The sequence below is a fragment of the Penicillium malachiteum genome (genome assembly GCF_028827825.1).
Source record: "Penicillium malachiteum strain IBT 17515 chromosome Unknown utg000002l:1.0-8849297.0:1.0-8852440.0, whole genome shotgun sequence".
Classification (NCBI taxonomy): Eukaryota; Fungi; Ascomycota; class Eurotiomycetes; order Eurotiales; family Aspergillaceae; genus Penicillium; species Penicillium malachiteum.
In genome coordinates, this window is record NW_026643095.1 from 8,631,237 (window position 1) to 8,646,493 (window position 15,257).

Here is a 15,257-nt window from a genome sequence, read left to right on the forward strand (position 1 = left end):
GAAATGGTAGCCCGAGATCGTAACTTCATTTTAGCTTAGAGAAAATCTCTATCTCGATTGCGAATTCGTGGATGGGTGCATAGATCCAACTTTACAGCTCCCATCATAACCTCGCATGGACCATTGGGATCCGCCTGGTGCACAAGCAAGCGCCAGTGTCCTTTGCGAACCACCCAAGGCCCTTCATCTGATCCATCCGTGCGCTGCCGTTTGGCCGGAGGTTCCTCATTATCAATTTCAGCATTAGCCAGTAAATTCGCGATTCTCAGTGGATCGCGTTCTCCATCAATTACTATATCAGTCTCTCGTCCCCAACGGACCTTGAGTGGAAGTGCGCCAATTTTGATATCGGGCGAATTTAATTTCTTCGCAATGACCTGCACCAGACTCGCCATACGAGACTTAGTTGTCCCAATGAAATCTGCTCGTTGTCCCGCACGGCTGATGATTGTTGAATCTCCGACGATTTCCAGCATCAGATCAAAGGGGTTATCGTCCACAAAGGGACGAGCATATGTTACCAATCCGCTAATCATTGTGGGATTCAGGGAGTTTTGGAAGACTTGAATGCCTGATGGTCGAACATCTTCAAGTTGGATGGTTATCTCAGAGCGTTGGTTGAAAGGGTTGGCGCTTATGTGATGTGGTATTAATCGCTGCTCTAAGCCTCGGAGGTGGAAATATCGACAGTCTCGTAGGAGCTCGGTGCGGTGTTCTGCGTTTCGAATATGTAATGGGTAGCCGTGTAGAAGGTGTAGGAGTTCTGCGAAGACCTCCGCCGATCGATTGGGGACACCTGGGGGTGTGATGGCCGGGGGACGCAGGAGTCCTATACGGTCGAGACCTGGGAAGACTTCTGTAGGGGAGGCAAAGAAAGCACCGAATCCGAGAGTGAAGAAATTGGGGGAGTCTCCAGGGGCCAGAGAATATATCGCGTGGGATTTGGAAGTGACGGTCGCCGATCTGGATGAAGATCTCAGATTCGAACAGTTGGGACATCAATCGGGGTACTGTTTTTGGTCAGTCAGTACCAGTTCTGTAAACCAATGGACGAGAGCTGAGATGGTCTCACAGGTATAGAATTGAGCATCCGCGAATAGCTTGACAAACTGCGCTCCATCTCGAGGTCGAACATGATAACCTGCTACGCATTAGTCCCCGTATCTGGAATTGTCACGGGGCAGCTTCTCTCGGTCACCTTGAAGGTGTCTTGCGATCTCTTTGAAAGTTTCTGGGTCGCGGTCGATGTAGAGGGTACGAATATTGGAGGGATCAGAGACGCGCAGCTGCTCCTCGAAGAAGCGCGAGAAGTAAGAGGGTGCTGGTGAACGGGTCAGCTTTGCGACCAGGCTATATCCCATGTAGGGTCAAGCATTCACCCACCATCTGAGGCAATTGAAGCTCCCGAGAGACGAAATAGATCTGAACCAATCTGAATAGAGAAGACTTTCTCGGGCGGCAAAGTGCAGGACTTGCGCGCAGAGTCGGACGCGTCGGCCATGGTTGAAAGGTGCAACCTTGAGAAGCTCCGCCGATCGGGAGATACGTGACTCCACTCTAGTATGAGCTTATGATGTTTACAGTTATAGCATTCTTCTATTTCCAAGGTTGTCTATTTGTCCAATTTTCACTTGATAGTTTAATACTCAGTCTCATAGTACTATATCACCTACTAATTAATGAAGTCACATATAATGACCTGCCACACTGCCAATGATCTACTAGTAGTAGTACTCGCGTGCGTAGTACTAGGTACGGAACAGTATACTAAAATATACATCCAGACACATTGGATACTACTCCGGATACTATACTACTACTACTAAGTAGTAATAAAATTTGATCTTCACACATAGCTTCAAATTCAATCTTGGAAGTTTCTCCTACTAGTAGTAAATAGACATTGATCATTAACAATTGAAGGAGATCTCTTTTATTTGAACTTCAATGCCCAAGTCAGACATCTGAGTCTATAAGGAGCCCTAATAGTATAAAATGATGCCAGTGGATGTTAACAACTTGAACTTGAAATCCTTTTAACACGAGGACCCGTGGACCCTCCAGGGCCTCAAGCTATTGCTATGCCCAGGTGTATAATAATAGTACTATATAGTAGGAGCACACATGCACTGCCTAGGTGGCATGTAGTACTCCAGGATATGTACTTTCAAGAATCTACTAGTACTATGTAGTGCATACCGTCTGGATAGTACATAAATATGGACTATCCATGTCATTCGAATATTGAATGATATTATTCATCATACTATTATGGAGTACTAGTAGGTAGGAGCTTTATATAGAAGCACTGGCGTGCTTCAATTTCAACGATGGCTCATTGGCTTCAGCACTTAAGGGGTGTGTTGAAGCATTTGTCCACCTTGGATATTCACAAGTGTATTTGAGACAAACCGGCGTTAGGTCTCAATTGAGATTGCTTCTAGACTGTTTTGTCTCATGAATTGTGGTCCTTATTCCTATTCAAGTTGGGTGCACATAGTGTCACCAGTTGACTACTAGTACTCTATTGAGCATGAACCTTCGATCCTCATTTCAAGTTGATATCGGAGTCTTGAGAACATAAATAATTATGTCAGAAGAGAGTGCTAAATCCTCGTTTAGCCTGAATAGTAAATTGAACTCCTACAACAACAATAGTTATCCTTTACCACGCGTATATCCGTGGATGGAGTAACGTCTCAGGTGGGGAAAAGGCGTTACTACTGCCAGCTGGCACTCAGTAGAATGGGTCAATCTAAGCGAGAGGGCGTTTGAATCAATTCTGACAGGCCCGCTAAGCCAGGATGACATGCAGGGATACAAATCTCGGAGTAATCCAATATCGTCCCTCAACATTTGTGTTTTGTCCCTTTCAAATGTTCCCGCAACATCAAACTTCCCCCTGGAGAATATTCAACCAATTTATTGTCGCCGAAACACCTTATTTCAGATGCCGGGGACTTCTTACCCCTTTAAGTAGCAAAGGAACCCTGAATCTCAGTCACATGGGGTCGAATCTCGGCTAGCATTTCCACTGAAGCCGGCCGATCCTCTATCATGCGGAGTGTGAGTGGCTGAACGTTTTATGACCCACTGCGCGGCCAAAACGTGGATCGACTCGGACTATGCCTGAAGCCGAGGCCCCTCTAGGTTGCTTCGATATAGTGAGTTTTGTACTGGTTCGTCCGTAAGAACTACATAGTGCGGTGGGGAAAGCTCAGGTTCAGCTCCGACTGCTCACCGTGAGGCGTAAGTGGAGGTATATCTCGGTCGTACGATTCTCCTTTGCCCCATTGATGAACTTTTACCAAGCCCAGGCTTTCTTCATACATACCCGTTGGGCTCCTACTAGTGAGAGTAAATCAGATGTGTGATATTTGATATCCTCAAAATCATTACTTCACTTTCATCATGACGGACCAGACCATGTCTACCTACGTCCCAAAAGAGGTACCTCTACCTCCAGCACCTGACACCTCGTTTTGGTCGGAGGAACAATGGAAAATACTCTTTGCAATCGCCGATGCCATTATTCCATCAGTTCAAGTTCAGACCGCTCCTCAGTCACCCAACACCAAAGTTGTCTCAGCGGCTGAATATGATGCGGCGCATTCGCAATTATCATCCATGATACCTGGCCCGGATTCAAATGAACTCGCTACAAAGTTCTTAGACGAAGAGGCCTCAACAAACCCCGTTTTCCGTTCAGTCGTACAGCGCATCATTGGAGTAGGCGTGCATGAGGAAGGTAAAAATGGACTCGGTCTGATTCTAAATGCTCTGAAGTATGATCCCTGAATAGTGCCATTTCCCTTGACCAAACGAAAATGACTGACCAATTTCTAGTACTCGAGCTGGATCACTGATTCTGACTGGATCTACTACTCCAATTCATCAGCAGCCTGTTGCTTTCCGCGAAAAGGTGTTTACAGGCTGGGATACATCTCGGTTACCCCCTTTGCGGGGGCTCTACCGGGGCTTGACCGCAATCATCAAGAAATCTTGGGTTTTGGCTAGCCCAAATCTCAATGAAGTTCTGGGATTTCCACGGGTTCCAATCTACGGTAAACCCACCGCTGGATTTTCATACGAATTCTTGCAAATTCCACCAGGTGACGAGCCTGAAACGATCGAAACTGATGTTGTGATCGTGGGCAGTGGCTGTGGTGGAGCCGTCACTGCAAAGAACCTTGCTGAGGCTGGACTACGAGTTCTCGTCGTAGAAAAATCTTACTCTTACTCCACCGATTCATTCCCCATGCTGCCCAATGAGGCATTCAACAACATGTATGAAAGTGCGGGCGCTGTTGTTAGCGAAGATGGATCAATGGTTGTTCTTGCAGGTTCTACGTGGGGCGGCGGCGGCACTGTCAACTGGTCTGCAGCCCTCCAGACCCAGGCCTATGTTCGTCAGGAATGGGCCGATGAAGGTCTTCCTCTCTTCACATCTTTGGATTTCCAACGAAGTCTGGATCGCGTATGCGACCGGATGGGTGTGAATAGCGACAAAGTCAAACATAATATCCAGAACAATGTCATTCTTGACGGCGCGCACAAACTTGGCTATGCGGCCAACACAGTGCCGCAAAATACAGGAAACGAGGAGCATTACTGTGGACACTGCACGATTGGCTGTGCGTCTGCCAGGAAGAAGGGACCAACGGAGACTTTCCTTGCTGATGCCGCGAAGGCTGGCGCTACTTTTATTGAAGGCTTCCGCGCTGATAAGGTTCTCTTTGACACCCAGAAGAGTGGTAAGAAGGTAGCCAGCGGCGTGGAAGGTGCATGGTCCTCTCGAGATCAATATCTTGGACTCAGTGACAGTAGTGCAACCAAACGAAAAGTGATCATCAAGGCAAAGAAGGTGATTGTCTCATCGGGAACGTTAAACAGTCCCTTGCTGCTTCTCAGGAGTGGTTTGAAGAACGCACAGATTGGCCGTAATCTTCATTTACACCCAGTAGTAGGTGCTGCCGCTGTCTTTGACAAGGATATTCGCGGCTGGGAAGGCTCCGCATTGACTACTGTGGTCACTGAATTTGAGGATCTTGATGGACACGGACACGGAATCAAGCTTGAGTCGGCAGCCATGATTCCTTCTATCTTCATTCCTGTTCTCCCTTGGACGGACGGATTAGGATACAAGATGGCCGCAGCCAAGTTCCGCCGCAGTACTAGTTTCATCACCCTGACAAAGGACCGAGATGGTGGACGTGTGTTCCCAGACCCCAATGATGGACGTGTTCGCATCGATTATACAGTCTCCAGCTTCGACAGACGTCACATTGTGGAGGGTATCATTGCCGCTGCTAAGATCGCTTACATCTCAGGGGCTAAGGAGTTTATCACAACTTCCCGTGAGATTGAACCATTCATCCGGCCTGATGCTTCTGAACTAGATGCTCCTGAGGGAACAAATGATGCCGCTCTACAGGCCTGGATCGCCGAGGTCCGTCGAAAGTCACCCTTGAACCCAGAGCGTACTCTGTTTGCTAGTGCTCATCAGATGGGTACTTGCCGAATGGGAAAATCTCCTAAGTCAAGTGTGGTAGACTCCGAGTGTCAGGTCTGGGGTACCGAAGGGCTGTATGTGGTGGATGCATCTGTATTCCCTAGTGCCAGTGGTGTTAACCCAATGGTTACCAATATGGCTATTGCAGACTGGGCAAGCCGGAATATCGCACGCGTTATGGGTCATTTAGTGAGTGACAATAGCCGAATGGCTCGCCTTTGATCAGGCTACTTGTATCAATCAAATCAGTGCTCTGCTTTCTTTGTTTTATATCCAGCGTTCTTACTCCACATGTGCACTTCTATCATCACGAAGTTTAGATTAGCCATTGCATTGGAGCATACTTAATGAATCAATATGCTAATCACTGAATACTCTATTTTTATCCTCTCCGCTGACATGATACTATACCATTACTAAATTATAGGGAAATAGGTAATTCCCCCTCGGTGTCTGGAGGAACACCATGTCACCATCCAATGAATTCTAGGAATCGTCTGATATTCACAATATCCGCACGTGATAATCCCCAGAATTCTGCCTAAAGAACGAAGCATTTTTCAACTTCGCGTTCAATAAGATGTTCGCCACCGTTCCTCTTCCACTCTCCCACCTACAGAACCCCGCAACAAGCTTTCCATCAAACCGTCATCATGAACTTTCTCGACCTTCCACCAGAACTCCACCTTTTGATTTTCAAAAGCCTAACAATGGAGGATATCTTGAAGCTGCGAATAACATGCACCCATTTCTTTCAAATGTTCCCACAAATCACCCATGAACAACTCTTAGAGGCCGAGTCGACAGCATGGGCTTCCGAAAAGAATCTCTACGCATGTCGCTACTGCCTACGCCTCCGACCGGCATGTCAATTTGCCGATCGAATGCTCGGACGCGGCCGCACGCGTTTGGGTACAGACAGAGATAAGCGGTTCTGCGTTGAGTGCGGTGTGAAACCACGAGATGGCCCGCCACGGTACGGCCCTGGGTCCCAGTTCACCTTCCAAGGGCAGGCATGCGTGATATGCATCCTTTGCCACCAGTTCCGTCCGGCGGCATTCAACTCAGACGGCCGTGGCACTCGGCACTGTGAGGTTTGCTGGAGTGGGCGCATTCGTCTCCCTGCTAAAGAGCCGCCCAGCATTACCTAAAGCTGCCCGCCATTTGATTGAACGGTGAGTTGAAGGTGAATTTGAAAACTTATTATGGTTGCTAATATTTGAGAAGAAGCTTGGAAGATACCGACTGAATCTCATCCCCATGAGCCGCTCAACAAATGAGTCCAAGATACTGGGCCTCCCATTAGCGACACCTCATTGGCCACGACTCCAGCAAAAGAAAGAGAAATGAATAATAACATGCAAAGCTGCAAATTTCGTCTTCTGACATATTATTCATTAAGCCTTCGCTGGCTCCCCAAGCCGTAAGTAATTCCAACATACTGTCACTGGTTAGCCAAGCTCTCAGTCAGGCAAGGGAAAGCTCTTACTGGTATTGGCCATATCCTTTCCAAACATCCCATTCATAAGATCCTCCGAAGCTCTGGTGCCCTCATCTGGAGAATACACAGCACACTTCTTACCAAGGGCAAGTCCGATGACGGATGGGAAAGGTGTCAGGTTCTTAAATGTTGGTTTCTCCCCTGTGCATTCGGCCAACATGTGCTGATGGATGTTCTCAGCAGCGTACTGACCCATATGCATTGCTCCACCACAGCGCTTGATCCCCGACCATGCTGCAAGATCACCGATCGCAAAATGATGCTCTGAGTTTGGCACATCACCTGAGAATTGGAGTCTAGACTCGCGTCAGATAGGAGAACAAGAGCTTGGATGGGCGTTAGACTTACGATGGATGGATTTTGATTAATCCTTCCTCATCCAAGGCCTCAGGTGAGAGATACGTTGATGTAGGAACAGATCTTGAAATGGCACTCAATACAAGCCCGGTTGTGAGCTGTTCGCCGTTGGCCAGAGTTAAACGCCATACTCGGCTCTTCCCTGAAACTACGGCTGTTGTGTCTGTAACGCGCTGTCCAAGAATAACCTCCACATTTTCTTCGCGAAGGATCTCGAGCGCTTGTTCCGCGAAGTCATCGGGAAGATCTTCTGATGAGAGCAATCGATTTCGAGAATGGATCAGAGTGATCTTTAGTTCGGGGTAGAGGAACTTCAGCTCAGCAGCCATCTCAATTCCGACCGCACCTGGATAATCACCACTAAGTCAGCCTTTCTGTTGCTCAAGAGGGAGGTGTGATTAATACGAACCTCCTCCAACAACTACGATCCCTTCTCTCGCAGTGCGCACATTCTCCACGTGTCTCTTAGCTTCTTCCAGAAACTCCTCTCGTCGTAAAGATTGCGGCGCAACAGGGAAGACTCGTCGCAGACCAGATGCCGCGATTAAATAATCATATTTCTCGGTTCGGTTCTCCTTCGTCTGTGTATCGAGGATATGTGCAATCTTTGAAGCACAATCCACCTTGCTCACGCTTCCTTGAATGATCTTGAAATCCGGCGACTTCAATGCAGGAATATCTTGGAATCGCGTCCATGATTCTGCGGCGTATTTTTCGCATGCGAGTGACTTGGGTGCTCCGATCAAATGAACTACCAGTTTGGTTAGCAAAAGATTTGACAATGCACAAATTAATTGGACGTCAAGCGCATACAGTAGCCATCTCGTTCATCCACGATCGTTATTTGGAGTGGAATTCGCCATGAAGGCGGCTTGTTATCGGGGTTCGAGTCGAACCGGTACTTGCGACCGTGTGCCAGATCACTCAAATTTAATGCTGCGGCTAAACCGCCGTATGAGCCGCCGATCACGAGGACTCGGAATGATCGGGCGACTGCGCGAACGCCGTCGTTGGAGGGCATGATTAGATTGACAGAGAGGAGATGGGACAGGACGAGACAATCAAAGAAAGCGACAAGGAAGAAGCTATAAGGAAGATCGCGGAGCAAAGGAGGGGAAATCAGAGTCTCTTAAAAAAGAAGTGGATTAACCCAGCTAATAATATACTGGAATATGATCCATACGAAGCTCGTAATTCTCATTGCGCAAATCAGAATCTTATCAGATGCGACATCGGTGAAACGTAAAATTATCAGATCCGATCCGGCCCCGGTTGGGACCGGTACATCGGACCAACCAAAATCACCGTCCGAATGGCCCTCGGCTTTAGTATTCCAAGGTTCGTTGTCTGACTATGGAGTGCTCGGCTTGGTACTTTTACAGCCAGCCTTGGAAAGACCTAGCCTGGTTCAAGTGCCGATATGTAAGGTTCACATAATAGCCAAGAGCTCTGAGGAATGGCGGTGCAAGGCGACCCACTGTACCGATGGTCCCGGATGGGGCAACAGGCGGTTCTTCATGTGAGATGCCATGACTAGGACTGTATGGGAAACTAGTTCAAATTTTCAGTTGAGCTAATGACAGGGCTGGGTGTTTTCTACGTCACTGAATGAATTGAACGTAGCTCGGAGTTCAAACGGCGTTCTTCCGAAATAGCTTCTAGAAAGACCCATTATCGGCGCATGTGTGGGTCTTCTTTCAATTGACAGGAGAGTCGACCTTGGAAAGACCAAGTGGATAGAAGCGACCGCTATGTTCCAAGGTTATCTGATGGGTATCTCAGCGGCACTTGCGTAGATGCGAGGGTGGGCAACCTTGGAGAATTCTGCTTAGATACTTCATAACCTACCCCAAGTGCTATTTTAGATGCCTCTTTGTCCTTTATGAGGGATTTCCAAGGTTAAATATGCACATGCGGCTTCCAAGTTTCTTTTTATATTAGTAATGGGGATCAAGCTCTAGCTTGAATGGTGAATATGAAGACTTGCATTTACGCATGTGTGCCCAGGTGGAGGTAGACTGTACGAGTAATAAGAATTGTGGCAGAATTAGGCAAATTTGGTGAAAACCTGCAGTAAGCTTCTACCAAGAAAAAACCCAGCCAAAATATGAAATTGTAAAGCTTTCTGATATAATTAATGCAGGCCTGAGCGAGCACAAATCCGTGGCACGATTCAGTGTCTTTCTCATGTTTCATAGAAGTGGAGACGGTGTATTAGCGGTAATTTTGGAATTAATCAAATGCAAGGAACTAACCAATCACCATCGCGAATTCGATCAGACAAGATCCCCATCTAATCTGATTGAGGGAATATGCGTCAGTGCGGTCACGCCACATGCAAGTCGCTAATGAGAATGGATAAAATGTCGCAATCTTTTCATTACTCAATTACTCCATAGTCAATACTAGTGCCTGTTTTCACGGAGAATTTCTAACACACTAAAAATTATTCAGGAAGTAATCTGCATCAATCCCACCTTCGTATCTGATAAGATTTGCTTACTATTACAGAGTATTCTCAGCCAACTTGAAAAAAAGCATAAATGAAATGAATCAACTGGGTATTCGACGAAATACTCATCTAAACTATACAATAATTACTAGTACGCCGGAGTTTCCCACCTCTTTTATGTTCACTGTGCATCTGCATTCTATACATCCCGGCTTCCCCTCACGCTTGGGCTTGCCTCACCCGTCTAGCCAAAGCCTCGGTCGCCATCTGCCGCAATTCCACCTTCCGGACCTTTCCGCTTCCCGTTACCGGAACTGTACTGGGAACTCCTTCCTCTCCAAACACAAATACATGCTGTGGTGCCTTGTGACGACCAAGCGTTTCGCGTGTCCAGCCTCGGAGTTCTTCATCGGTGGGTCGGGTCTGTCCCGCAGATAATTGAATGAATGCGCCGACAGTTTCGCCGTATTTCGCGTCGGGAATACCAATAACAGAGGCAAGGTCAATGTCTGGGCGCGCGGTTAAACGTTCTTCGATTTCGAGGGGGTAGATATTTTCGCCACCTAGAGAGAAACAATCATTAGTTGAAATTTGAGGTTGGATAAGCGGAGATGAGGCTTACCGCGGATGATAATATCCTTGAATCGTCCAGTAATTGTGCAGTAGCCCTGTTCATTGAACGAGGCCTCGTCACCGGTCTTCAACCACACCGTCCCGTCTGAATCTGTCACCAGTGTCTCGGCTGTCTTTTCCGGATTGTTCCAGTATCCTTTGGTAAGCTGGTACCCAGCCATGCAGAGCTCGCCGCGCTGTCCGATCGGAACGATATTGCCCTTCGCATCGACAATCTTCGCGCGCGCATGAGGGAGCACCTTTCCGACTGTCGTCAATCGGGTGTGGATGCTATCCGTTGTGAAGGCATTGAAGCAGGTGGGTGAAGCCTCGGTAAGTCCGTAGCTGCTGGTGTATTCGGTCATGTTCAGTTCCTCGAAGAGGCGCTTCATTAAAGGTCGTGGAACGGGGGCTCCGGCGATGATACCGGTGCGCAGATTAGAGCTGTCGAAGTTACCGGGCTTGGGAACGCTGAGGATAGCTTCGAACATAGTGGGGACGCCGTGGAGAGCGGTGCACTTTTCGTCGGAAATCGCGTGCATCACTGCCTTGGGATCGAATGTCTCACTAGGGAAAACAATCTTGGATCCGTGTGTCACTACTGCTAACATGCCTAGGACCAGCCCGAAGCAGTGAAACAGTGGTGGAGGACAGCAGAGGATATCGAATGAGGTGAGCTTCATTCGGTCGCCGATGAACCGTGAGTTGTTGACCAGGTTGCTATAAATTTGTTAGAGGATTTGAGCTTCAATGGTGTCGTTGAACATACTGGTGAGTCAACATAGCAGCCTTGGGGTTACCCGTCGAGCCACTGGTGAATTGGAGATTGCAGACGTCATCTGGTCGCAATTCAGCTTCGCGGTCCTGGAGAACATGTGCGGCTTGCGAGGCACCGCGAGCAATGACATCGTCGTAGGTCGGGAAATCTTGGTATGTGTTACGCAGAATCACGATCTCCTCCAGGGACTTTGAGGTTCCGCTCTCCATAGGCTTGGGGCCTAGCTCATTCAGGACTTCTTCCAGGTTGTGGCGGCCAATGTGTGGTGTCATGAAAAGTAACTTGCAGCCTATAGAGTGCGCAATGAGTATCGATTGATCGTAGTCGCAATCACTCGCAAAAATTGTAACCTACCTGAGTGGTCAAGAGCATAGTACAGCTCAGACGGGGTATATGTGTTGTTCAAAACCACCAAGATAGCACCAACACGGGCAGCAGCAAAGAAGACAGAGATGTACTGTTCACAATTGCCTGCCATAATACCCACACGATCACCCTTCTGAATCCCCATTGCGAGCATACCACGCGCAAGGCGTTCAGCTTCCTCCTTCAAGTTGGCATATGTCCAACGGGCTCCAGTCCATGGAAATACCAAACACTCATAATTGGCATACTGGAGTGCCTGAATTGTCAATAGTTCACCGAGGGTAATATCCAACAGTGCGGGCTGAGTTGGCCCCGCAACAATGGACCACTGAGTCGGAGCAGGAGCCGAGACTGGCTGTACATGCGACAGCGTCTGCTGTAGGCGTTGAACACTCCTTGGGGCAGCCATTGCTTCCGGTGGTTATGGGGACTGATTCGGGGAGACAGTTAGAAAGAAAAAAGGAGACCAACTCGGAGCGAGGAGTGTGGGCTTATAGCTAACGGCGAGAACCGCGGCAATTTATTATTTTTTTTTTAATCAGATCCGAACATACGGAGTGTGGCTCAATCAGATATGGCAGCGATGTGGAGCCGTGTATTTGGTTTGTATCATGGATTCATGGTGAAATCTAGAATTGCTCCACTCTTCGTCACGCCCATGAAAATTATGACAAGGATTTCGCGCGAAGACATGAGTCTGGTGATAGTATCAGAATTGTCGTAAATTCTGGTAAGTTTGCATAGCATATCTGAGCCCAATTCCTGATTTAGGTAAGTTCTGCATTATTCACTCTGACAATGGCCACGTCTGTCAGACTGCAGGTGCTATTCTGGAGTGAACACCCAAGCACCCGCCAAGCCACGTATTTCACGCCCTGAGCTTGGAACGGGACTCATCATGGCTAAGATCGTCTTTTAATTTTTTTCAAAAGCGGACGTTGGGTCCCGAATTTGTCTATATTTCGTCACAGACATGCTCCAGTCCGGAGTTCATGTACTCCATACTGTGTATTTCGCTTGCAGCATTGATCCACTGAAAAGGAACCGGGCCATTCCTCGTGGTACTCCCCACTGGGCAGGAAGAATCAGATAAATCCAGGCTTCTCCCGGAAATTACTCATAAAGTGGAGTTTCTGCCCATGTTTTTTAATGTATTTCTTCCCAAGTCTTGCAGATGTGGACCATTTTCATACCCGACAAAATTCCGTTCAACTTGTTTTTGGTTAGAAATATCCCAGTGGACCACGGACTGTCTTTCCGGATCAGCCATGCACCGATCGTCTGTGTCAGAAATGGACTTTGTGTTCTCAGACTCTCAGGGTCTGTGTGATACATTATTCCAAGGTTGCCGGTATCTGATCTCGGGATCTAATCAATCAGCCGGTATCGGACTTTGATCCACAATACACATGTGGAAGATGTTTCACTTGATACTTTAACTAAAGAAAATTCTTTCAAACTTTAGTGCTGCCATGTCATGAAAATATTGTTCTCTCGCTTGTTAGGCATATGTCGACCGGATTGAGGGTTGAAAGCAAGCCTCCATATACAAACTTTGATGCCTCGCAGCATCGGGTATTCTCTCGCAATACATTCGACATCTGGAAGATTCGAAGAGATCAATGAGCCTGATCTCCCGAAGCACTCGCTTGGCGGCTAGTATGAATAAGAAATTCGAAGTAGAACTCAAAGAGTGATAAGACTACACACATTGTTTATACTGTGTAGATTAGCAAAGGGATCTATTCCCCCAACCTGAAATGCTTGCGCATATCTCTCTTGTTGATTCAAACACCATAGCAATTTCTCAAGGTATTTAGTATCTCCAAACAATCAGCTCTCCACATCCCCACATCTCATACTGCATGTTCTGAGTCCCTGCATTTCGTCAGGCATTCGCGCTAAAATAAAATCCCTGCTATGGGCATCTGCATAATGCATCTTGCAAGGATTTGAGCCTACTAACTATAATTCGTCAGACTATACTCCATGCAGTAATGATGCAATTGTATTATGTAGAGCATCTTAAAAGCGGGGCCGATGAAATCGATCAGTCTGAGTGAGTTTGTCACTCTTTTGAGATTAGTTTGCCTCACAATCCCGTCTTGGTGATCACTTTTTGACTTGTTTGTCAGATAATTCTACCACCAAGCTAGATATTGCCCTCGTAAAATCTTTGCCACCAAGGCGTCCTGGAATGTCTGTTTTGTAGCAGCTTGCCTCAGAAACAGACTCAAAATGCGAACGCTATATATGGGATTTGCGAATTTCGCCGCATATCGTTGTCCATACTCACAGTAGATGGTCTTGATCGTCGTCATGAGAATAATTCTCACTGGAAAAGTGGCAGGTTTCTCAAAGGTTTACAATAATATCCAGGCATTTGGCTGAAAGCAGACACATAGCTGGATCATGGAATCATGTGTATGTGGAAGCTGACCTTGTAACTGGATTGGAGTTGGGAAGAAGGCATGACATACTTCAGCTATGGCCTTCAAATCCTGGCTGAAGTTTGAATCAATGTAACAATAATCGGTCTTTTATGTCATACTGACGCTGGGTAAGTAAATGAAATGGAACTGGACATGAAGTTCCTGATTAAGATCAAACAGTGATCAGGAAACAAGAATTATCAGCTTGATGTTAAGCATACAGAACAGGCTGCCAAAATTAGATGTCAAGGCAGGAAAATCTCAAACACTTTGGAGTTTTCACAACACAAACAGTAACCGAAATCAGCTTGATTCGTTTGGGGTAGACGATGTGCTTACTCCCCGGGGCACGCCAAGCTGGTTGCCACTTGGTGGCTTGACAAAAGTCAACAATGATATCATCTCATCGATAATCATGTTTAAATCCTCCACGGTAAATTCTCGTACAAGATTTTCCATCCCACCTTCGATCTCAGCAACTTTCGATTTGATAAACACCGGCATGTACCCTTGAAGCTCACGCACCAACAAGTGGAAGATGATCAGAGGATGGATGAGTCCCGCACCCGCACCCTTGTTGCTTTTTCTAAAACGATCGCGGATGGTGATAAGAAATTCCAGGGAGGTCGGGAAATCTGCCTTCTTTAGCCACAAAATACCATCCAGGGTCTGGCGCACCGCAGCCAGAGTAGTTGTATTGATGATTCGACGGGCGTTAAAAATGAAGGAATCGGCGAATTGAATATCATACCCGGTATCTCTGATCATGCCATAGATTTCCACGGACATGTTTGATACGAGCCATCTCTGCACATCTCGAGAAAGTATTATCCACTTTTGGGCTCGCGGGTGATCCGTTTTTGGTCTCAAGGAAATATCGAGAAAATTGTGAAGGTTTTGGGCGCGCAGCAAGTTTCTTGCGCACTCCAGCCATAGTTCGAAGTCCACTGCATCTTCTAATATTGGCTTCATCTGGTACAGAGTGTATGTACCAGGCTCCGGTGCATCAGTGAGTTGGTCGACGGGGCCTTCGGGGCTAAGGGAAGGCTGGAGCTGTTCGAATGCTCGGGTGTCACCGATCATTTCCTTCAGGTCTGGATGCATCGAAGTGCGAGATGATGCCATTTTGAATGAGTTTATTGATCTTGGAGATGGGATTTTTGGTGCTGGTATTGCTGGGAAGAGTGAGTAATGTGTCAGTTGGAGAGGAAAATGGATGTCTCAGTTTTGTCGCGTGGTTGCTTGAT

The 15,257-nt window shown here is 47.2% G+C and overlaps 6 protein-coding genes across 6 annotated transcripts; 2 read left to right on the forward strand and 4 right to left on the reverse strand.

The window, feature by feature from the left end:
• Window positions 1–35: 35 nt before the first annotated feature.
• On the reverse strand, window positions 36–1,501 carry N7483_006231 (uncharacterized protein; the record flags this gene model as incomplete). The annotated part of the gene is made up of 4 exons (XM_057089668.1): window positions 36–963; window positions 1,012–1,141; window positions 1,199–1,321; window positions 1,384–1,501. The coding sequence occupies 4 exons, from the start codon at window positions 1,499–1,501 to the stop codon at window positions 36–38; spliced, it is 1,299 nt and encodes a 432-aa protein (XP_056949497.1).
• A 1,910-nt stretch (window positions 1,502–3,411) lies between these two features.
• N7483_006232 (GMC family oxidoreductase) lies at window positions 3,412–5,734 on the forward strand (the record flags this gene model as incomplete). Its single annotated transcript, XM_057089669.1, has 2 exons — window positions 3,412–3,785; window positions 3,847–5,734. 2 exons carry the CDS (start codon window positions 3,412–3,414, stop codon window positions 5,732–5,734), a joined length of 2,262 nt encoding a protein of 753 aa, XP_056949498.1.
• Window positions 5,735–6,165: 431 nt separating this feature from the next.
• N7483_006233 (F-box domain protein) lies at window positions 6,166–6,663 on the forward strand (the record flags this gene model as incomplete). Its single annotated transcript, XM_057089670.1, has 1 exon — window positions 6,166–6,663. One exon carries the CDS (start codon window positions 6,166–6,168, stop codon window positions 6,661–6,663), a length of 498 nt encoding a protein of 165 aa, XP_056949499.1.
• A 246-nt stretch (window positions 6,664–6,909) lies between these two features.
• N7483_006234 (putative pyridine nucleotide-disulfide oxidoreductase AMID-like) lies at window positions 6,910–8,391 on the reverse strand (the record flags this gene model as incomplete). The annotated part of the gene is made up of 5 exons (XM_057089671.1): window positions 6,910–6,953; window positions 7,002–7,309; window positions 7,362–7,716; window positions 7,780–8,121; window positions 8,184–8,391. 5 exons carry the CDS (start codon window positions 8,389–8,391, stop codon window positions 6,910–6,912), a joined length of 1,257 nt encoding a protein of 418 aa, XP_056949500.1.
• Window positions 8,392–10,041: 1,650 nt separating this feature from the next.
• On the reverse strand, window positions 10,042–11,987 carry sidI (putative long-chain-fatty-acid-CoA ligase; the record flags this gene model as incomplete). Its single annotated transcript, XM_057089672.1, has 4 exons — window positions 10,042–10,385; window positions 10,445–11,154; window positions 11,204–11,501; window positions 11,567–11,987. 4 exons carry the CDS (start codon window positions 11,985–11,987, stop codon window positions 10,042–10,044), a joined length of 1,773 nt encoding a protein of 590 aa, XP_056949501.1.
• Window positions 11,988–14,313: 2,326 nt separating this feature from the next.
• On the reverse strand, window positions 14,314–15,135 carry N7483_006236 (uncharacterized protein; the record flags this gene model as incomplete). The annotated part of the gene is made up of 1 exon (XM_057089673.1): window positions 14,314–15,135. The coding sequence occupies one exon, from the start codon at window positions 15,133–15,135 to the stop codon at window positions 14,314–14,316; it is 822 nt and encodes a 273-aa protein (XP_056949502.1).
• Window positions 15,136–15,257: the final 122 nt, after the last annotated feature.